This window comes from Macaca nemestrina, chromosome 10, assembly GCF_043159975.1.
Source record: "Macaca nemestrina isolate mMacNem1 chromosome 10, mMacNem.hap1, whole genome shotgun sequence".
Taxonomy (NCBI): Eukaryota; Metazoa; Chordata; class Mammalia; order Primates; family Cercopithecidae; genus Macaca; species Macaca nemestrina.
Window position 1 is genome coordinate 50,949,883 of NC_092134.1, and position 23,905 is coordinate 50,973,787.

At 33.8% G+C, this 23,905-nt stretch overlaps 1 protein-coding gene across 5 annotated transcripts in view; it reads right to left on the minus strand.

Annotated features, from left to right (window-relative positions):
• Positions 1 to 23,905, minus strand: part of LOC105473281 (methyltransferase like 25) — a 125,137-nt gene that overhangs the window by 35,637 nt on the left and 65,595 nt on the right. For all 5 annotated transcript variants that reach the window (XR_011609012.1, XM_071071355.1, XM_011726994.3 and 2 more), the window contains exons 6-8: positions 11,393 to 11,487; positions 7,409 to 7,438; positions 3,359 to 3,432 (exon numbers count right to left, since the gene is read on the minus strand). Coding sequence is in view for 4 of the 5 variants with exons in the window: in XM_071071355.1 (XP_070927456.1) it covers positions 3,359 to 3,432; positions 7,409 to 7,438; positions 11,393 to 11,487 (199 nt within the window). In the remaining variant the exon portion in view is untranslated. The remainder of the gene's footprint in view (positions 1 to 3,358; positions 3,433 to 7,408; positions 7,439 to 11,392; positions 11,488 to 23,905) is intronic.

Sequence of the window (23,905 nt, forward strand, 5' to 3'; positions counted from 1 at the left end):
GACTTCCATATTCCCATGTGATCTCCACTGACACCATGATAGGGGTTACCTTGTTACTGCTGAGTGATGATGAAAGTCCTGACTCTCTACTAGGCCTTCCTTGATACCAGCCACCCCAGTGGGGAAAATGAGGGGTGTCATATTATGGCTGGGTGGGTAGGAAGTACAGGCCTCTCACATGGTCTCTATGACATTGTGGTAGTGGTATTGTGTTAATTGTTGGATAAAAGTCCTAGTTTCCTACTCAGCCTTATCTAATACCACTCCACAAAGGGGTTATAAGGGACTTTCATTACAGCCTGGTGAGGATGGAAGTGTAGGCTCTTTACTTGGCCTTTGTTGGCATAGGTGAGAGTGGAGTCACAGGTATTTCTGTTTTGTTTTGTTTTGTTTTTTGCTACAGTATGGCAGTTATGCATAAAAGTTTTTCTAGGCCTGCCCGCTTCCTGGTCTTTCAGTTTTCATCTGAAATTTCTTTTTTTTCTGTGCCTACGGTGGTTCTGGATTACCACCTTTTTCAACTCCAATCCTGGGCTGTATGAAACAAAAAGAAAACCCGGGGGACTCATATTGTGTTGTTCCTTTAGTCCAGAAACCGTAGCCAGTCTGCTCTATTCTCTTTACCTTTTGTCTTTTTGTATTCATTTTATATATAATGTTCAGGGGATTTAGTTGTACTTAGCAGGAAAAATAGAGAAAAGTATATCTATTCAATATTTCCAGAGTTGAACTCTCTCAAGTATAATTATTTTAAGTATTTCTCTGGCTTTCCTAAAGGTATATTTCTGTTGACTGTAGTTTATCTTGGATTTCGGTCATGTTGTCTTGTTTCATCACATACCTGGTTATTTTGGATTGGTTTTGTAAGGTACTCTATATATATATATGAGACATTAGTGATCATTTGAGGCTTAGATTTACATCATTTTGTCCAGAGGCAATTTATTTCCTGTATGCAGCTAGCAGAAGCAATTTGAAATACTTTAATCATAGCTTGAGATAATTCAAAATGGGGCTTTAGTCATCTCAGGACTGTTCTAGTTCACTCTTATTCTTACAGTATGAATCTTTAGGGACCTAACTCAAAGTATGAGTGGTTTACTTAGCTTGCTCCTGAGTCCTCACCAGACCATGAACTCTAACTTTTGTTTCACTAGAACTATCTTTCTGTTGAAAGCTGTGCTCACCCTCTCTGCTGATGGGTGGACAGTTGTCTATTCCAGAACTGACAGATGCAGTCATAAAAGTGCAGCCATAAAAGCTGGGCTTACTTCTCTTGAAATCTCATTTCCTCTTTGATTTTTGTCCTATAATTCTTAACTACTTCAATAGGTCTCTGATGTTCTCAAATCAATTAAAAACAAATTTAAACACACACACACATGCATGTGCACACACATCTCCAGCATTGTTTTGTTTCCTCAGAAGTAAGTTATTCCTAATTATTTAGTCTATCATTGAAAGCAGGCTTCAATCATTCTGTTTGGTTTCAACATAAGCCATCCTGACTAGAATATAAATTGCTCCTGTGTGGAAACCATTACCTATGCATCCAGAATTCTCAGGACCTAACATGTTGTCTGACACACAATAAATAATTGCTGGATTAAAAAAAAAAAAGAACATGTACAAATCTTGATAACTAATTATGTGGTCTGATGATAAAAGTAGAATCAAATATCATTTCTAGACTCTAATGTTTGATAATGGTCATGCCATTTCCAGAAATAACACCTGTTTGATAGAAGTCAAGAGAAAGAAGAAAAGAATAGAATTGGTGGGAAGAGAACATTGGTTTTGGATGTAGCTGACCGATGTATTTGTGAGGTACTTAACTGACGTTATTCTGATGAAAATGAGAAAGTGGATGTGGACTTCTGAAAAAGAGGTGGAAGCTAGTTACATATTTCCAGAGTCATTTGTAGTAAGAATCCTAAGAGAAAAAGGAAATATAAAGAGACAGGAGTTGCACATATAACATTAAAGAATGGCTAGATATACCTAGGGGATGGAATAATAATTAAGAAACTGTAAAGAAAATAGATGAGTGTTCAGAGTAGAAAAATGAAACCCAGAGAATATAGGATAATGGAAGATAATGAGGAAGAGATTTTAGAGAAAAAACAATTACCGACTTGGTCAAATGTGACTGAAGGGTCAATGGGGCTCAGGAATTGAAAGTCTTCTAATAAATACGAGCTATCTTCTGAGTATTAAAGGAAAACAGGAATGTAAAGCGTTGGAAAGTGTTGTTTTTAAATGAGAAGAAAGGTTTAGAAAGGAACAGAAACAAATTTAAGAAGTCATAAAGGAAATAATAAACACATGAACAGATCTGAGGTCTTTAAAGAAGGCAGGTAGTAAATATTTGAGTTGACACGAATTTGCACAATTTTATGGCTTTTTTTCCAACAAGGTTAGCATCTTGGGGTAAATATAAGAGAAGGAACTAGTTTTCAGGAGTACATGAAAAACTCAGTTTTAGACATTTTGTTGACATGGAGAGAGAGAATGGAGACTGAGATACAGATCTGGGAGTTATCTACATAGAAATGACAGTTGAAAACAGTCTGTGTAGGTACTTGTATGTAGCAACTTCTATCGGTAAAAAGTTGATATTTTTTCTTACAGAGAAATAATAGCTAATCTAAAAATCCCTTTTACATCTTTTAATAAATATGAATTGACTTTTGAGAAGCTGAAAATTGCCTTATTTTAATTTGTAGAATAATCCTGTTATACCAAATAACTATCAGAATCCTAAAATTGTAATTAGCAAGACAACATTCATAAAACCTGCCAGACTTACAAATGTATGCTTGAATACAACAGTTGTTGAACCAATATTATGAAAAAAATTCTCCCACCCTTCCCTTCTCTGTAAAAAGAGTGCATTATTTAGGGGCAACAGGAACAAAACAAAACATATGCAGTGCTAGTATTCTACTGGCAGAGACCTGAAGGGCTATAATAGTTGCTTATGATCAATATCTGTTCTGATTAGAGTTAAGCGTTTATGCTGTACCGGATGTGAAACATTCTAAATATAACTCTTGTTCATATAATATCATCACTGAACTACTTAACATTTTAATACTTCAAAAATTCTAAAATGCATTTTACATAGACTACTTTATCATTACAACAAGCTTTCAGGACAAGAAGAAATCATTAGAGCCTCCACTTTAATGATAATTAACCTAAGATACAGTTGTTGTATACTTGTTACTGACATTATGCCCAAATTCAAAGTTGCTTCTACTAATAACAGTGACCCTGCATAAATTCACCTGAAGACTAAAAGTCACTTTACTTACAATATAACATAGTTATTCTTATTAAAATAAAATCCTCATACCATTTGGTGATGCCATAACAATCTTTAATAATATCCTGAAGAACAGCACGATAGAAGAGTGATTCAGTAGGCAGCTGAAAAAAATGTAGACATATATAAGCACAAGAAACAAAAAAACAGAAATAAAATAAATACTAGAATGTTGGAACCAAAGTGAATGTCAGAAACCTTTGTTGCTAAACACAGAGGATGGCTTTATAATTTGTCCATTACAAGTGAAAGTGTTACCCTGAGGCTAATTCTCATTGTGAAAGTAATTCTGAGGAAAAAAAAAAAAAAGAAATCATAAAAGAAACAGTAGTGAATAAGAAAGAAAAGTTACAATCAATGAACAATCAGCTAATGTCCAAATGAAGTCCTTATCAGTTAAAAATGAGAAATACTTTCAAGACCAACCAAGTCAGCTCTAGAGCATTTAAGAGTCAGGAAGGATATATGTGAAAAGGAAGAGAATGTAGATTTGTCTTAATGGAGGTGGAATAAAGATAATAACAGCTAGGAGTCACACCAACAAAGAAAGATACTACCCTAAGTAGAGAAATATAAAGATATGTCTGACGTCTGAAAGACAATATTGGTCACTACAGAGTTGAAAAGTAGAGCCTTAGAAAGAACATAGGATAAGAGATTGCACTCTTGGCAATGCTTCACTTCTTGCAGAAAGAGATATGGGAGATGTCCCAAAGGTTCAAAGGTTTTTGAATGGAAAGAGGCAGTAGCTGAAGAGAAGGGCTCCAATGAAGTATGATAGTTTCAAAAGAGCAGAAAGTAAAACATTACTATTTATAAAAGAGCATTTCACTGCAGCAACAGAATTACTTGAACTAAGAAACTACAAAAGTCACCAAAACGCTATGCACATCCCCACAGATCTTGATATAGATAGTACAGGAACATCCAACACAAAATAATGTCAGCAACAACAACCCAGCTTGCATGCAGTTATTATTTTTAAAAAAAATGAGTAAGAATAGAAGGACGTCACAATACTGAATGCTTTTAAGAAGTCAAATAAGGTAAAACTGAAAACTGTCCAATGACTGGTAAAGTTTTAAAGATAAAATTCAGTGAACTGCATATATCCATGGAGCCACCCTTTTGTAACTTTTATTATCCTGTGGAGTCTAAAACTGTTATTTTCACATGTTTGCAACTAGAACAAATATGTTTGAATTCAGATGGAGTTTATAGCAAAATAAATTTTTCACGCTCAGGCAGAAAACCTACTTTACTGCCCCTCTCCCTCATCTAACATTAACTTCCCATACTGTGCTGCTGAGACTACAAAAACTGAAAGTTGGGAGCTGAGGGTCAATCATTTTTCTTACATCTTCCCCTGATGGCATTGCCCTCCGAAGTCACTAGAGAAAAATCACACTTGTAGACTCTTAGAGCATTGTGAAAGAATACGGGTTCTACTACTGGAAAGTAGGAATAGTGGGGATAGTGTTACAAATATCACAGTCCCCAAATAACTACTAAAATAATTCACTGAAGGTAGACTCATATACATGTTTGAATATCCACACTAAAATTTGTAACTTTTCAAAGGCAAAATTCTTCTATAAAATCTCTTTATTTGTCACAAATGCCTTCACTTGAGAAGAAAACTATTGATTTCAAAACTTAACTTTCCTAAAAAATTATACCAAAATATTTCATTTAGAATTTCTTAATCTCTGGATATATTTTCCATTTTAGATTTTCTCATCTTGAGTAACTATTTTCTACAACACCAAAATCTCTATTTTGTCATTTGTCCCCCACTTCCTTAAAAATCCTTTCATTTATCTCACAAAAATGCTGAAGTACATTTTCATATATTAATCCCTATTCTTATAACATTTTATTGAAATTCAAAGTCACTTCGGCAAATCTAGTATTGCATGAATTGAAATATTGGTACTATAAATGGCTTACAAAGTTCTTAACTTTTTGTTTGACTGGTTATAATAGGTAAGTTTAATTTTATATGAAACTCTTAAAATAGTTAAAATCTCTTCTTCCTCATGCCTTTGAACAAATTACATTAAATGGTATCAAGGTAACTTTGAAATAAATATGTATTTATATTGTTATTAAAATCATTGTAAAATACGACACAAAAGAACATGAAGTTCATTTTAAACAAGAACATAAATAATGGAATGCACAGAAAAATACAGCAGAACAGAATAAGTCATCATTCTCAAGTTACTCTGAGTAAGAGCTTTACAGCTGTTTCCTAAGAGAAAGGGAAGAGGTTATAAAATGCCTTCAAATGTGCATTCCTGAAATAACTAAGTTGGACTATCTATCCTGGTAAATACAGATGGGTAAGGGGAAAGGGAATCAATATCTCCTGAACCGTCTGTGCCTGACTATTCCAAGAATAAACTGGATGTGGCTCAGAGTTTACTTTATTTCTCTTAAGTGATACATTAACTTAACATTTTAATGTATTTTTAAAATTGAAGGGAACACAAAGTGTATACCCTTAAAGCATGTGTATCAGACATGCATTTTACAGGTCTAGTGGAAAGAGCACTAAGTTGGAAGTCTGGGCTCTGCAATTAATTAAGGGAACTAGAACAAGCTATTAAACTTTTGCTATATATCATCTTCATGTAGGTTTAGGATAAACCAACTGATAAGATTGAGTGTAAGAATGAGCAAATACTTGTAAAATTAAAAAACACCACACGAATGCATTGGAGTATTAGGATAAAAGCTCTTTTTCCCCGGACCCCTAGAAAACCGTTAAGTTGATATGTAGTATAGTAGTTAAGAGCTTGAATTCCAGACTCAAGAGATTCAAGTCTCTCAGTCTTTGTTACCTTACAGTCTCTTCATGTGTATCATAGGATAACAAGAGTACATACTATATAGTACTATGTACTTATTATCTCAATTGATGAGAAGATCTTCAAATAGTACTTTGGTAAGCTCTGTGTCAAAATTAGCTATTATTTTCATGATCATCATTATTAATTATCTATAACAGCAACAACAGTTGAAATTTATTGAGCACTTACTATGTGCTAGACATTGTTTTAAGCATTGTACATTTTTCATTCATTTCATCCTAACGACCCTATAGGAAGGTATTACTATTACTCCTATTTCTTCCCTATTTTACAGAAAAAGAAATTAAGCTACAGAGAAATTATGACATGTGTTCGGGCTCATTAACTAGTAAGTGGTAAAGACATGATGCAAACCAGCAGTTTGTAACTAAAGTCCCACTCACTTAAAGTTCCCAAACTCAAATGATATGCTCTAATACCAATGCCTTCAAAAGAATCAGATTTTATCAATTTTAAGATAGGCACAGTGAATATATTAAAAATATAATTACATACAAAATGCTTAACAATGTTCCTGGCCCAGAGTAATCACTCAGTAAATGATACTTGTTATTAAAATTTTTTTTAATTATTATTTTTAACAATTCAAATTGACACATTAATGTTCCTTGAACAAAAGCAAAATAAAGATTTGTAAACTTTAGGTTAAATTTTAAAAATTTATGAAAAGGTCCAAAAACTCTTTAAAAAATCTTGAATACAAGGTAAAGAATAAGACAATTACATGGATATTTGGGGGATTATATTTAACTTCTATTTCTAAGTGCAAACTCATTTGGCTACTGCAACTAATGGCTAATCAAGTCAGTAAAGAAAAAATTTATCAAACAATCAACTGAAGTATGTGTTTTGGACTACAGTTAAAACAATGTACTGAATAATATAGGTTATCTTTGCTTGAACTAAGCACAAAAAAGCCCAATTTTCAACAATAGCATTCTTCAGAAACATTTATAGACTGTTTAGCATAATACCAAGAAATTAGTATAAGAGCATAATGCAGAAATTTTCCTAAAAGCTTGAAAGTTCTGAAAAGTTCATTTTGCTTTTAAAGTAAACTTACAGAAAATGCACAAATTTGAATATGCATCTGGGACAAGATATTTATTAAATTCCATTAGGTTTTAAGTTCATCAGCAGGTCAAGTATGAAGAGTGCTTGAGAGAAAAACTGTCCTGTTCATCAGTGAAACACTCTTACTTACCCCTTGGCCAGCTGCAACCCGCTCCAATGCCTTAAAGGTGGGGGAAAAAAAACAAGACAGATTGCTGATATATTGAGTCTTATCTTATAAGATTTATAAACACACTGTATAAGAGTTTGTAAAACTGACATTTAGAAAGATTAATTATGTGATAATATTTAAGTTTATGCACTTAACAGTATTAATATCATTAAAGAATGTTAACTAGTATGCTTGTGTAATTTAGAGCTAATTTATAATCGATGTGTGTCATATACATAAACACATATCCTTGAATGTCAATTCTAATTATATACAGTCCTTGAATTTCAGAAGGAATTAGAAAACAGGAAAGAAATGAAATGACATAGTCTTGGCTCATTTTTAGTGTAGCTAAAACAATCAAATAAATCCGACGCTATTATTATGCACATATACAGACATAGATACATATTTTAACATATTTTCTCATAATTTTAATAAACATATGATTTCATCTTTTAGTGAACAAAAAAAATCCAGATTATAATTAAAAACTTATTTTGGAAAACTATATGTAGTTTTGGTCTGTATGATCTACAAATTCAAATCAAATTCACATATGATCAAGTGCCAGGTAGAAGAGAAAGTAACACATATTTTTACAATTTTATATATACTGGTTTTTACATTTATATTTATTTAAAGTCCAAAACACTTTTTACAAAATATTTCCCAACATTTGTAATAAATACTCATAATCCAAAATATATGAAAGATTTGTCATAATTTAAATATGGAATAGTCTTCTGAAACTGAGTTTTTAGATATATTTCCAAATATATATAATTTTTAAACTATATTTTATTTTTAAAATTTAAAATTTTATTTAAAAAATTTAAATTAGGAAACATTTCAAACACAGAAAAGTAATAAATGTGTAAGAGATGTGCATGTACTTGCTACTCAAATTTAAAATACCCATATTTGCCTCAGGTCTTTTTATTTTCATAAATGAAACTGTTTACATATAGCTAATCATACACTTTTAAAATGAAAAGATAATTTACAATTATATTTTTATAAGTATAAGAGCAATTTTTGTAGATACACAAGATCACTGACAAGATAAGTAACTTTTCTCAAGTTGCTTAGCTAGTTAGCAAAAAACAGAGCAAGAACTAAAAACTTGCTATTAGAATCCTGGTTTATCATGCTCTCACACCATGTGGAGTTAGTGGGAAAAAGAGTTCATTGCATGAAAACTGGCTTCACAGAAATGGTTTGAAGAAAAAAAATGTAATTTTCCCATTTACTTGAATGATACTTTCACTGAACATCTACAGCCAAGTAGAATGTTATGAATACAGAAGACAGCTATTATATAATTTTCATATTCTGTTAAACAGCAACAGGTCCAGATGAGTTTTCATTTATGGTACTCCTTGTGCTAATTTCAGATTAGATTTTTATTATAAATTTTCCTAAAGGCCAAACTGAATTAAAAAAAAAAAAAGAGTATTTAAAAAGAGGCGATTTGGTATATGATAAAAATATCGGATATGCCAGGACTGCTTTTGTTATGTGTTGCTGATGAGCTTAATTTAGAAATAGAAATAATAAATTGTGATTACATAATAAAAGATAATCAGGTAGGTGGTTAAAAAGTGTTTTGCAAACATTAATACTATTCTTGAACAACGAACAAAGAGGATGAAGAAAACATACCAACCAGTCATTTCATACTAGTCTGGAATAATTTAGAAGTTTTATCAGGCTTAACGTACGTTAATGAGATTGCTCTAATTTAATTAATATTTTGTGTCTGGTTGGTATTCTTAACTGTTTATCTGAAATCATTTCCCAGAAAAGTATCTATTCTTTTTTTTTTAAAGAAGACCACTTAAGCTTTGAATATTTGTCAAAAATGTCAGTTATGGATTAAAAGGCAATAAAATAAGATATATTAAAAGAATTGTTCCTTAGATTTTCCAACATTACTTTGGAATCAAAAAAATAAGTCAAGGTGGACATGGGTTGGGATGGAGCTAAGGAGAACGGCATTCCATGGGCAGCTGACATTGGTCACAGCAAGGTAAGGCCAGCATGGTCTGCTAATTCTATATTTATAGAATTTATTTTCCAAAGTCTTCGTTTTGGTTCTCTGAATGTTTATTTTGATAGAAATAATTCTTTTTTTTATGGATACAACATATTCTTTTGTCTTTCTAAGGGATATTACATAGTTCTTTTCTTTTAGATAATCTACATTTCTTCCCAGTTGCTTTTTCTTTAAATATCTCCATTTTTTTGGTTAGTCTTCCTTTAGATATGTATTGACTCTTGTCTTTCTGTTAATAATGAAAATGAGGATAATATAAATCTGATTAAAACTGTTTTGCTTATGAGTGAGGACTATTAGTTGTGGTTCTCACCACAGAGGGATAGATCTACGTTGGTACATTGTGAAATCCCTGATGCCAATATCTTGAGGTCTTTTCTCTGAGGCTAGGTTCACTTAAAAAAGACTATTTCAATTTCTTGCGTCAAGGGTATAACACTGGCTATGAGCATTCTGATACTTAAGTTATCCCAAGAAGAACCTGTCATTCTAACAAGATCTTGAACAAGTACCATTTACTAAAGAGTGAGAGAACAAGACAAATTTCCAGAAAAGTAGTTTAAGTGGGGCTACCAAAGGAAGTTATTATGTTAGCATAAATACATTTCTAAGATAATTCTAGTATATATAACTTAGAACACTGGCACACTATTTCTTATGTTGCTATGTAATAGGCATAGAAATAATGGTCCCTGAAAGAATTAGTTTACCTTGCGGTTGGACATTAAACGTATTATCTAATCAACTGTATTTTACTTTGTTAAATTTTTTATTGCATAAATTTAAAGTGTACAACATGATGTTTATATATACATATGAATAGTTCCCAACTTTCAACTTTGCAATAGTGCAAAAGTGATATGCATTCAGTAGATACTATACTTTGACTACTCACACAACCATTCAATTTTTCACTTTCCATATAGTTTTCAATAAATTGCATGAGATTTAACACTTTACTATAATTCAATTTTACTATAATTCAACACTTTACTATAAAACAGGCTTTGTGTTAGATGAATTTGCCCAACTGTAGGTTAATGTTTAAGTGTTCTGACCACATTTAAAGTAGGCTAAGTTAAGCTATGATATTTGGTAACTTAGGTGTATTAAGTGCATTTTTGTCTGTAATTTCAACATATGAAGGGTTTATTGGGACATAACCCCATCATAAGCTGAGCAGCATCTATATCTAGTGAAATGATTATAATAGGTAAGCAATTTATTAATAACATATCCACCATCTCACATAATTACCTTTTGTGTGTGTGCGCAGTAAGAGCACCTAAAATCTATTCTCAGAAGATTTCCAGTATATAATACCATATTAACTATAGTCCTTATGTTGCACTTCAGATCTCTAAATTTATTAATTCTACATAACTGCAGCATTTTAATTTTCTGATAACACAAAAATCACTTACGTTATTTAACTCATTTCTTTGTAAACTGACATAGTGCCATGAACAGAGAACATTACGGGCTAGAGCGTTCTAGGTCTGAGGGCACTAGTCAAATGCAGCACAATAAATGTTTTATTTAATTAGATAATTACTTCATATCTCAATTAGCTTAATATTTTTCCCATTCTATAAAAATTTAGGAAACCAAATGATCTACTAGAAAGAAACACAAACCACAGAGCTTTGGATAAAGTATTGAACACTTTACATTATATTTTATATAATAATTAAAATAATTATATATAATTTTGTCATGACACTGCATGTAGAGTGGATATTGTTTAAAGGGAAAATCATTTTTTTCTTATACTTTCCAATGCACAAAAGCATTAATGAGGATGTTCTGCAAAATTTGGCACTGAGTCCATGATACTAGCCAAAAACAATAAATTCTACAACATCTGGATAAAGCTGTTACTCCAGGAAAAAATATAACCATACCAAACATGCTGACATTCTGGCATTACGACCACAGCACCATCTCTCTTCCTTTAAATAGTGGCACATTGGAAATCCCCACTTTTCCTGAGTACGTTCTGCAGATGGGGGAAAAATACGGATTATTTAAATAAAATTCTTCCTTTTTCAGTTAAAATAAATAATCTACTGAGAAAGCAAATCAGTCATCGAGAAAGTAAAAACAGTAGTTTAACATGGAAATGGTGATGTTTAACAGTTCATTCCAGTTTGTTAATTGAAAGCATACTAATGTTATGAAAGTGGTATTTGCTCAACACAGCTGCTTTGTGTTTAAGTTCCAAGTCTGGTACCAACCAATTTGCCAAAACAATTTCTCTAAGATTTAGCAATTTAAAATGCAAATACTCTTGATATTCATTATAACTATAGGAGGTAAGTAATGAGATATTGAAAATTTATTGCTGACCTGACTTTTTAAAAGTGACTTATTAAATATGACATTTGGCAATTTATTATAGAATAATATAAAGTCATTCCTAACAATGTTGAAGCATCAGATTTTTTTTTTAAGCCACTACGTTCCCCCTTCAGAAAAAGAACAGCTCTACAGGCTCTTATTTCTTCCTTATATTAAGAGACTGTAATATTTTCAACTCTGACCCAATTTAGCTCAAATGCACCTATGTTTTACAACAAAAACAAAAATCAATGTTCATTACTTAATCACATATCTACTGCTCAACTTAATAGAGTTACACATGCAACTTGGTGATGTTAAAATTTCTGATGTAGAACTGTTAGTTCCACAGGGTTTTTGGAAAGGAAAAGAAAGCAATTTATATTTTAAATTAAGACCTGGAAAATTTTATTAAAAACAAAACCAGTGATAATTAAAAGCAAGTTGAGATAAACATAAATATTAATTTCTATTATATTATAAAAAGTAAAATAAAATAAAAACAAAAAGGTGCTTTATAAGAAAATGCAGTTGGGATAGATTCCAGTAAGTAAACTTCTGTACCGTGAGGGACCAGATGACTTTTGATTGAAAGAGAACAAGTTTAAATTTTACAATCATAGCCTATGAAAGATGTTACAATCATAGCCTATCCAGATGTTCAGGTATTAAATTAAAATTTATAATAGACCCTACTGATAATCAGATGGAAGATATGGACCATCCCCCCAGGAATACAAATTATAATACAAATAAACAACTCAATAGCAAAACAACTAATCCAATTAAAATGTAGCCAAAGGATCTGAATAGACATTTCTAAAAAGTTGGCATACAAATGGCCAACAGCTATATGAAAAAATGCTGAACATCACTAATCATCAGGTAAATGTAAATCATGTAGCCATATGAAAAACAACATGGAGGTTTCTCAAAAAATCAAAAACAGAACTACCATACATACAATCCAGAAATCCCATTACTGGATATTTATCCAAAGGAAAATTATCAATATCTCAAAAGGATATCTACAACCTCATCTTTATTGCAGCACTATTCACAGCAGCAAAGATATGAAATCATTCTAAGTATCCATCAACAGATGAATAGATACAGATAAGGAAAATGTGGTGTATATATATACAATAGAGTATTATTTGGTCAAAAAAAAAACCCTGCATTTGCAGAAATATGGGTAGAAATGGAAGTCACTGTGTTAAGTGAAATAAGCGAGGCACAGAAAGGCAAATATCACACATTGTCACTCATACGTGAGAGCTAAAAATATTATCTCATGCAGATAGGGAGTAGAATGACAGTTACCAGAGGCTGGGAGGGGTATGTGTGTTGTGGGGAGAGGTAGATGAAGAGAGGTAGATTAATTGGTACAAACATACAATTGGATAGAAGAAATAAGTTTTAATATTCGATAACACAGTAAGGTGGCTATAGTTAACAAGAATATATTGTATATTTAAAAACACCTAGAAGAGATCTGAAATGTTCCCAATACACAGAAATGATAAATGCTTGAGGTGGTGGATATCCTGAATACTCTGTCTTGATCATTACACAGTCTGTGCATTTATCAAAATATCACACATACCCTGTAAATATGTACAAATATTATATATCAATAAAAATGCCAGTATTTACACAGCACTTAACATCAAGACACTATTGTAAGTCCTTTAAATGTATTAACTAGCTTCAGTTCCTAGAACAATTCTGTGAAGTAGGTATACTATTATTCTCATGTTCCAGATAGGGAAACTGAGCACAGACAGACAGCTTAAGTCAACTGCCTTACTTACAAATCTAGCACAAGGCAGAGGTGGAATTTAAACTCAGGCAATCTGACTCCAGAACTCATGCTCTTAACCACCAAGCTATATAAATGTATATTAACAAACAATTTTACTTACAATTGGATAGGACTCATAGAGCCCTTGTAGCCTATCCAGGTCCTAGGGACTCTGGGCTACTTCTATTTCCAAGATGACTTCAAAGAGTGGTTTGGGTTTTATTGAAGCTTTTATGATTTAACTGAGACATGATTATTGCAAAGTGAAAGGGTTACGATAAGTATATTTTTTTTTCTGACAAATAAGAGAAATACAGATCTCGCTGTAAAAAGTAAAGGGCTAGAGAGATGGGGTTGTGCTATTATATTCAAACTGGTTCATTACTAACCAATAAAACAGCTACTCCTCCCTTTACCCATCCATTCTCTCCTTGTTCCTTGTAGTAACAGAGAACTCAGCTGTTGAGATTAAAGGCTGCAAATCTCAGATTTCTATGCAACTACTAGGATAGCTACAAGACTGAGTTGTGGCCAATTGAATGTGGGCAGAAACCATATGTGTAAATTCCAGGTCATGTACTTAAAAGGGATGGGAGGGTGTATGTTCTTTCACCCACACTTTCTACCTCTACCTGCTTCATTTCTTTTCTGTCTGGAATGTGTTCATGGTACCAAGTGAACTAAGACCATGAAAACAAGAGCAGTAGAGAGTAGAGCAACAAAATAGAAGACCCTTCGGTTCCTATAAGACTTTTTTGTACAGAGCTTCTAGAGCAGCTGTACTTGTTGACCTCTGGATTGAAATATAAATGTCCCTGTGTCTTGTTTAAGTCACTGTTACTTTGGTCCTAAATCTATTTTACATTTAAATCTTCATCTTAATGCTTGCCAAACTTTTTATAGCTCAGCACTCTTGGAATATAGCAAAATTTGTATGTCACATTAGAATAAACAGAGGATGATGATGTGGTCACAGGCAAACCCCAGGGAACAAGGGAAACAATATCTCAGGCATACCCATAAAACATCCATGGCACAGTAGTTAAATAACTGTTCTAATTAACACAGAAGTCTTTTTCTGAGGGTGTGCTATTTGAGCAGAGATTTCAACCTAATAAAGAAGCATGACATAAAGATGAGAGGAAGATTTAATGAAATATGAAACAAAAATTTAAAAACTGAGCTTCCAGTAGGATATACTCTCCAAAACCAAAATAGAGAATATCTTACAACTTAAAATAAGTGACTAGCAATTTTTAAACTTCTTCTAATATCCTAACCAAATACCTACAAACAGATTTGTAACACTGGAAGAAAAAGAGATGAAAGTCAACATAGCGCAGAATATGAAAAGAATCCAAAAAACAATTGATTTGTAATGAAAGGTATAATTATTGGATTATCACTGCTCTGCAATTTACCTTAGGCTGCCGGGAAAAAAGCTTGTTCCTGAAAACAGGCAGAGAGGTCTTCCCTCAGTGACAATCTAAAGAAAACTTGGACTGGAAAAAATATTACTTAATATTAGGTTGAAAGGGGTACAGCACATATGAAAAATACACTATACCAGAAAGGGTATATTATTAGAAGGAAAAATCTAATATAGGAAACCCATAGCCAAGTATACTCCCAAATTCTTGACTCACAGAAACTATAAGAGATACTAAATAATTATTGTGGCTATAAGCCATTGAGTTTTGGGGTGGTTTTTTACACAGCATTAGATAACACACATAGTCTACAATTAGCAATGAGAAGGAGGCTTACTCCATAAAAGGAATGTGGGGAAAAAATCCACTGCTTGAGGAGTATGGGCAGTGTGCTTCGTTACAGCTAGGTTTTGATCGGTTACGAAAATAAATAAACTTTCAGAGAAGAGGCAATATATATATAGGCAATTTTCATAATGACTGACTGTGAATTCCAGAAAATGGGACACTTAGTCAAAACCAAGGGCTTATGGAGATACCTGTGATTAGGGTTCTAGAAATAAGAAACGAGCTGTGAGTCCTTGGGCTCTGGTGGTAGCTAATATGAATAGGGATAAAAGACACGATGGGATTAGTCCTCAGAGTTCTAGAGACAAAGTGGTGAAGCTGTAAGTGTTGTGGTAGAGGGAAGATGGCGTGAAAATTTTTCCATGGGAACAGAGTTCTAGGCTTCCCAATTGACTTCTGGTGATAAAGGGAAGATATGGACAGAGAAATAGGATTCCTGGGATCTCCCTTGTTTCCAGGTGATACAGATGGAAGCCAGCAAGGGAGCCATCATACATGGAGCCCATGGGGCTGTCACTGGAGAAGTGGAGCATAATAAAAGATGGTCTTACTTCAAATATGTTTCCTGACTTGTACTGATGAAGATTATGCAGATTATGAAGGAGGGTTATGGTCTTCCTTAGAATTCATAAAGCTACTATTTACTACAACAAAGGCTGACAGAGGGTACTCAACCTGTGTGTAAGAGAGCTCCCTCTTAAATATTTAACAACGTATGAAGGACAGAAGGTCAGTCTTACTTGATGGACCTGGATCCCTGAATTCCTATCCAAAACACCTAGGAACTTTAAGATACGAGTGCAGTTTACATGAACTGCCAGCCTTGGCTCAAAGCTATATGAAAACACATCACTCCTCTGGACGCCACGCGGTTACATAAACATCTTGAAGTTTTCTGAATCTGTGTTTAACAGTTTCCTCTGTGGTTGAGATCACAGTGGCCTCACACCTTTGCTCTTTATCTAATGGAGTTAAGTGCAAACAACTGATAAGAAGGCAGCAAACCCTCAAAGTCAAACAAAGCCTTTTATGTAGATCTTCAATATTATCTTCAGAATTTGGTTGATTAGTTTCATTCTGACTGCAGTGAAGACTGAAGTTCCCTCATATGACCTGAATCAAAGTTATAGTTCACCATTTCTACTTTTATGTATCAGTCTTCTCTTTGTGCTCATATACCCATATTCAAATCTAATCAAACTGAACATTAATCACCCTTTATCAGTGAATCAAATTGCTTTCCCCTAGCCTCACTTCCATAATTGTGGAATAGATGAAGTCTCTTGTTTTCTATCCTATTTCTTAGTATTTCTTGCAAGCTTTAGAAACAATAATCTCTTAAATTTAGAGATTGTACTAGTTATTCCTTCTTGTGTTAATATCATTATCCACCTAATTAAACAAGCTTGAACTTTAGAACCATTTTCCATTATGCTAAGTTCTTATATATACATCCTCTTAATTATACTTCTTTTTCATATTCAGTCTTCATTAGCTACTAACTTGGTAATGCAATACCTACTCATTAAATCTTTTGTCGCTTTGTTTTGGTCTTCCTGCCCATCCTTTATACTAAGAGCAATATTATCTTTCTAAAACACACACATTAACCATGTCAACAGCAGCTCTTGTTTCCCTCAACAGTGTAATCTATGAGAACAAATCCAATGGATTAAAAAACACTCACTGTAGATTTTCGGAAACTTTTGATACCCCATTCCTTAAACAATCTCTTCATCTGTCTTCCATAATACCATTCTCTCTTATTTGTAGCCTTAATTCTCTTTATACTCCCTTGCTGACTCATTATTTTCTATCTGCCTATGAAATGTTTCTGTGGTTTAGTCTTGCCACTCCCCACATCCCTTTAATACTTTATTTGAACAAAGGCTCACAAACTGAAATGCCTGCAGTGGTTAAACACATGTATAAAGTGGTAGGTAGGATCTAATAGGTATAAAGCTATTTGTATGGTAACCAAGTATCACATCTGCTGGGTCCTACTGCTTTTTAAAGCACAAGGTGGGCATAATAAAGCTGACCAAATTGCCCAAAATTAGTTTGTGAGCACCCTCTGTCAGTGATAGCCAATTTCTAACCCTTGCACTACCTATACTCTTCCCCTTACTATACTCCTTCTCTAGGATATCTTATCTATACCACAATACACAACAATAATTCTTGTATTAGTTTTCTCAGGCTGCAGTAACAAATTAACCACAAACTGGGTGGCTTAAGACAACAGAAATTTATTCTCCACAAATCTGGATGCCACGAGTCCAAAATCAAGCTGTTGGCTAGGCCACAGACCCTCTGAAGGCTCTGGGAAAGAATACTTCATTGTTTCTTCCATTACCAGTTTCTGGTGATTATTAGTAATCCTTGTCATTTTCTACCTGTCTACGTGGCAGTTTTTTCTGTGTCTCTCTGTGTGCACTCTCCTAGGATTTAGGGCCCACCCGATCCAGTATGATGACTCCATCTTAACCAATTAAATTTGCAAAGACCCAGTTTTCAAATAAGGTCATATTCTGAAGTTCTTCATGAACATGACTTTTTGGGAGACATTAATCAACCCACTACCATTGCTAAATTATATCTGGAATCCTATACTCTTCTGTGAGATCTAGTTTTGAATTATCAATATCCTAACCACCATTTCCAAATGGATATTTCATTGGCACCTCAAAATCAACATGTCTAAAATTAAACTAACTTCAAAATACAAATCTAGATCTTATGAAGTTTCAGAATTTAATAACTGGCACTAATATTTATTCATTTACACAAGTCAAAACATTCAGGAAACATCTTTGACACTTTCTCATTCAGTTTGTTTTAGAAATTCCTATTTATTTATCTCCTAAATTTTCCTCAAATCTAAAAATTCTTTATTTCCACCATCCTAAACTACCCGGACTGGTACAACAGTCTCTTGATTGGTGTGCCAGTATCCACTCTTGCTCCCTTTTATTCCAATCTCAATTCTGCAACCATGATGATCTTTTAAAATTTAAACCTCATCAGGGATGGGCATGGTGGCTCATGCCTTTAATTCCAGCACTTTGGGAGGCCAAGGTGGGCGGATCACCTGAGGTCAGGAGTTCGAGACCAGCCTGGACAACATGGTGAAACCCCGTCTCTACTAAAAATCCAAAAATTAGCCAGGCATGGTGATGGCTGCCTGTAATCCCAGCTACTTGGGAGGCTGAGGCAGGAGAATCGCTCGAACCTGGGAGGCGGAGGTTTTACTGAGCCAAGATTGCACCACTGCACTCCAGCCTGGGCGACAGAATGAGACTCCATCTCAAAAAAAAAAAAAAAAAAAATCAAACCTCACCAGTTCACTTTCCTGTTTAACAAATCCTTCTTCTCCTTAAAAAAATCCCTTTTCTCCTTTTAATATTAAGACCCCAATCCTTAGTATGACTGACAAAATCCTACATGATCTGCTTGTGACTAGTTTGCTAGCTTCATTTCACACTTCATTTGCTGTTTCAACTTTTTACAATTTGGATTTTTAATCTTATATATATTTATTGAGTACTTAACATGGGCCAGTCACTCAATTAATGGCTAAAAAGTCTTTAGTTTCAATGAACATTCATACCTGATATGTATTTTTCCCCTCCCTTTCTTTTCTTAAAACGGCTTTATTGAGGTATGGTTGACATATAAAAAGCTGTAGATATGTAATGTATACAACTTTTTGTGTTCAGAAATAAGTCAACACCTGTAAAGCCATCAAGCCATCATCATTAGCAATGCCAAAAATGTATTCATTACCTTTAAAAGTTGTCTCCTTCCTGTTTTTTTCTCCATTTGTAGTAAAGGAACTTAATATAAGACATACCCTTTTAGCAATTTTTTAGTATACAATACAGTACCGTGAATCATAGGCCCTATATTATACATACAATATATCTCCAAATTTTATTTTATATAATCAAAACTTTGTATGCTTTGATCAATACTTCCCTGTTTCTCTCCCACCCAGCCCCTGCTCTTGCTTCTGTGTTCGACTGGTTTAGATTTCACATACAAGTGAGATCATGCAGTATTTTTCTCTGCCTGGCTTAATTCACTTAAGATAATTTTCTACAGGTCCATCCATATTGTAGAAAACGGCAGGACTTGCTTCTTTTTAAAGGCTAATATTCCATTGTATGTGTGTACTACATTTTCTTTATCCATTTATTCATTAATGGAGATGAAATTATTCCATATCTTAGGTTACTGTGAATAATGCTGTCATACATACAGGAGTACAGATATCTCTTTGAGATCCCAATTTCAATTCCTTTAGATACATACTCAAAAGTCAGAATGCTGAATCAAATGGTAATTCTACTTTTAATTTTCTGAGGAACTTCTATATCATTTTCCACGGCAATTGCACCAATTTACATTCCTTCCAACAATGTAACAGGGTTCCCTTTATATCCTTGTCAAGACTTGTTGTCCCATGGGATTTTCTGTTATAACAGTCATTTTAACAGGTATGATGTGATATTTCATTGTGGTTTTAATTTGCCTTTCCCTGATGATCAGTAATGTTGACCACTTTTCCATATACTTGTTAGCTGTCTGTACATCTTCTTTAAAGCAGTGTTGAACGTATGGGGTTCTGGGTGGCCAGCCACATTGTTCAGTATCATAGCAAAAGAACTTTAAAAGCAGCTCCTTATGGACAAGATACTTCATGACTTCATATACAGCATTGATGAAATCAATCCAGAAAAAGGATTCTTGTCCAGACCTCCACGTTGTACAACTGAAAAGGAGCCAACCGATGTTTATCTTTTCCCTTTAAGGCCCAGGAGTTAGTAGTTTTAGAGATAAGGACATTTCTGTTGATAAACTTGATTGAATTTGCACAAAACAGTAGACTTAGCCTATCGCTTCCTGCCTTCAATCTTGGTGCTTGCTTCTCTTCCTTATTAATAAGTGTTCTTTGCAGCAGTTATTTTTATCCAGAATGGGGCATTTTTATCTGCACTGAAAATTTATTCAGGAAGATACCCTTACATTCCAATACTTTTCTTAATGGCATCTGGGAACTTGTCTGCTGCCTCTTGATCAGCATCTGCTGCTTCTCCTATTATCTTGACAATTTGTTTTAAGCCAAATCTCTTTCTAAAATAATCACACCATCCTTGTTGACATTACATTCTCCAGCTTTAAATCTTTTACTGAGGTAGATTTAGATCCTTTTGCTTTAACTTGTCATAAAATGACTTCACTTTTTCTCAAATCATATTAATGTTTATAGATAGGCTTTTCTTTTCGCAATCACGTACCCACATAAAACTGCATTTTCAAAAACCTTGCACAAGAAGTGTTTAACCATCTCTTCCAAAGTTCCCCTCTGATCTGCGCTATCCATCTTCCATCTGGATTCCAGCAATAGTTCCCTAAGAAATTTCCCTGCTTTTTGTCACAACACTGTTTTAGCCATGCTGGTCTTTGTTCTTTCTTGAAAGGGCCAACAGGTTCCTGTCTTAGGGTATTTTACTTGCTGCTCCCTCTATCTGGAACATTATGTCTCCAAGATAGCTGCATGGCTTGCTCCCTCATCCTTCAACTGTCTGCTCAACGTCATCTTAACAACAAAGCTTCTCCTGGCTACCCTATATAAAACAGCATGCCTCCAAACTCACATTACTTTATTTTTCTCCATAGTATTTATCACCATCTGATGTACTAGTTATCTATCTGCTTGTTGCTCTGCAGTTTCTACCTACTAGGAGGTAAATGACATGGGTGCAGGGACTTTTTTTCCACTTCTCATTCAAAAGTATCTGGCACGTTGTAGACACTCAATAAATATTTTTGAAAGAATATATACATGTATGAATGAATGAAAAGGATTCAGTTTGAATCCTTTTGTTAGAAAAGAGGTATTTGTACATGTACACATTTGTATATGTACATGCATAGCAAGAAATATGTGAAGGGAGTGTCACTTGTGATGCCAAACAAACTTTTACTTTTTAACATATATGTTTGCATACTTTCAAACTCGTTTTATAATGTGAATATATTTATTACTTATGTTGAAAGGTAAATATAGAAATAAATGTTTAATATTTTGAGTTCATTCATAGTTCAAAGTCCTTTATTAAAGCTTCCTTTTTGTGTGTCACATGCATCTATGTCACTTTTATAATGCTTTGAAACAATAAAGTAAAATTTAGGTTGATAGGCATCTTACAATCTCCCACAAAACATAGTTTTTTTTTTTAGAAAAAAAAAAAAGGTCAAGTATTTGTCATTTACCAGCCATTTTACCTTGATTTTAAACTTAAGTCTCTGTTCCATGTTATTCTGACATGTTATTCTGACTGACAAAGACTCCTTAGGTTTCCTGAAAAATATCCTTCAAGGGTATCTGAAGAATTGCCATGTAGATTGACACATTCTCAAGTAAAGATGACTTCTCAGTTTAGTTGCAACTTTAGAAACTCATTTCCCACCTTAGAATTTTATAGTTTTATAATTAGCATCAGTTATAGGAGAATTCTATAAAATTTTCTTGATTTTCATTTCAGGTTTTAAATAAGGCCAAGTATATATGATATTCAAAATATTGCCTAAGGATAAAAGGTGTATTAAACATTATATTGAACTATCAAGATTTGTGAAGTACTCACATGTTACTGGTTTCTAAAATATATTAAAACTAAGAGGATAGGCCTGGCATGGTGCTCACACCTGTAATCCCAACATTTTGGGAGGCAGAGGTGGGCAGAGTGCTTGAGTCCATGAGTTCAAGACCAGCATAAGCAACATGGTGAAACCCTGTCTTTATGACAACAAACAAACAAACAAACAAAAACCAAAAAAAAAAAGCCAAGAATTGGCCAGGTGTGGTGTCACGCACTAGTAGTCCCAACTAGTTGGGAAGCTGGGGAGGGAGGATTGCCTGAACCCAGGTCGAGGCTACTGTGTGCCATGATCATGATACCGCACTCCAGCCTGGACAACAGAGTGAGACCCTGTCTCAAACAACAAAACAACAACAGCAACAACAAAAACAAACCCTAAAAGATAAATATAATTAATTATTTAAACCAGACCTACTCTTCGGCATTAATAAAATAATGAAGAATAACTTAAAATAGTATAACCATAAGAATAATAATATAGAAGGCGATTCAAAAGCAGGCAAGTTCTAGAAATTGCTCTGCTCTTAAATGATCAGAAAAAATGTGGGTGTAAAAAGTAACTTAAAAAGATAATGTTTATGTGCAGTTGTCAACAATGATTCAAGTTGTAAAGGAGATACTTAAAGATTCTAGAATTCAAGACATTTAAAGAAAATCACAGCACAATGATTATATGTTCATGGCAATTAACTAATTCATTCCATAAATATGGACTGAGCCCCTATGGTTCCTTTCTTTCGGCCTTCACCAGACTGTACCTTCAATTTAAATCACTGAGATATAGACTTTATGTATGAAGTTTTGTTTCCCAGAAAATACAAATGGAGAGAGTTGGTAATAGTAAAATGGTAACGATTACAATAAAATGATTAAATTTATTATCTCTGATTTGTTTCCTACTGGGCCATGCTGAGTGTGAGGGTTAATTTCATGTGTCAACTTGATTGAGCCATGGGATGCCCAGATATCTGGTTAAACATTATTTCTGGATGGCCCATGAGGGAGTTTGGGGAAGAAATGAGTGTTTGAATTGATGGTCTGAATAAAGCAGACTGCCCTCCCTAATATGGGTGGGTATCATCAAACCCATTGAGAGTCTGAGTAGGGCAAAAAGTTAGGGAAAGGCTGAATTCTCTCCCTCACTACCTCACTGCACAAGCTGAGACATCTGTCTTCTCTTGCTTTTGGACTGGGACTTACACCATCGGCATTCCTGATTCTCAGGCGTTTAGTCTCATATAGGAATGTACACCACTGGCTTTCCTGGGTCTCCAGCCTGTAGAGAGCATATCGTGGAACTTGTCAGCCTCCATAATTGTGTCAGCCCATTCTTAATAAATCTAATTACATGTGTGTGTATGAGCACCCTGCCTAATACACGAGGTATACATAACCCGATTTACAATATCCTTTTTTTCTACTTCTCATCTCCACTGTTAATTCCATTATATGATCAATGTACCAGTATTTCACTTATCCTTTGGTTAAAAATGCAGGCTGGAAATGTAATCTCAAGGTATATGTATATAAAGTGTGATGTATATAAAAAAGAAAATAAACACCGAGTTTTAAAAGACATGTATATTACTTTAAAGGCATCATATCTGCATTAAAACATTTATTATTAATGAATCAGTCCAGATACAACTGTCCTGGTATTTTTATGCATGACTATACAATGGCAAAACCCAGGTGCTGAGAGAAAACATTGTGCTGGTTTGGCAAACACTGTGATAGCAGCTTCCCAGTGGAGTTTCTCATTGTGTATGGCAGGTTCCCCTGCTGTAAAACTCTATACTTGATAAAATAATTTATAATGAGACACAT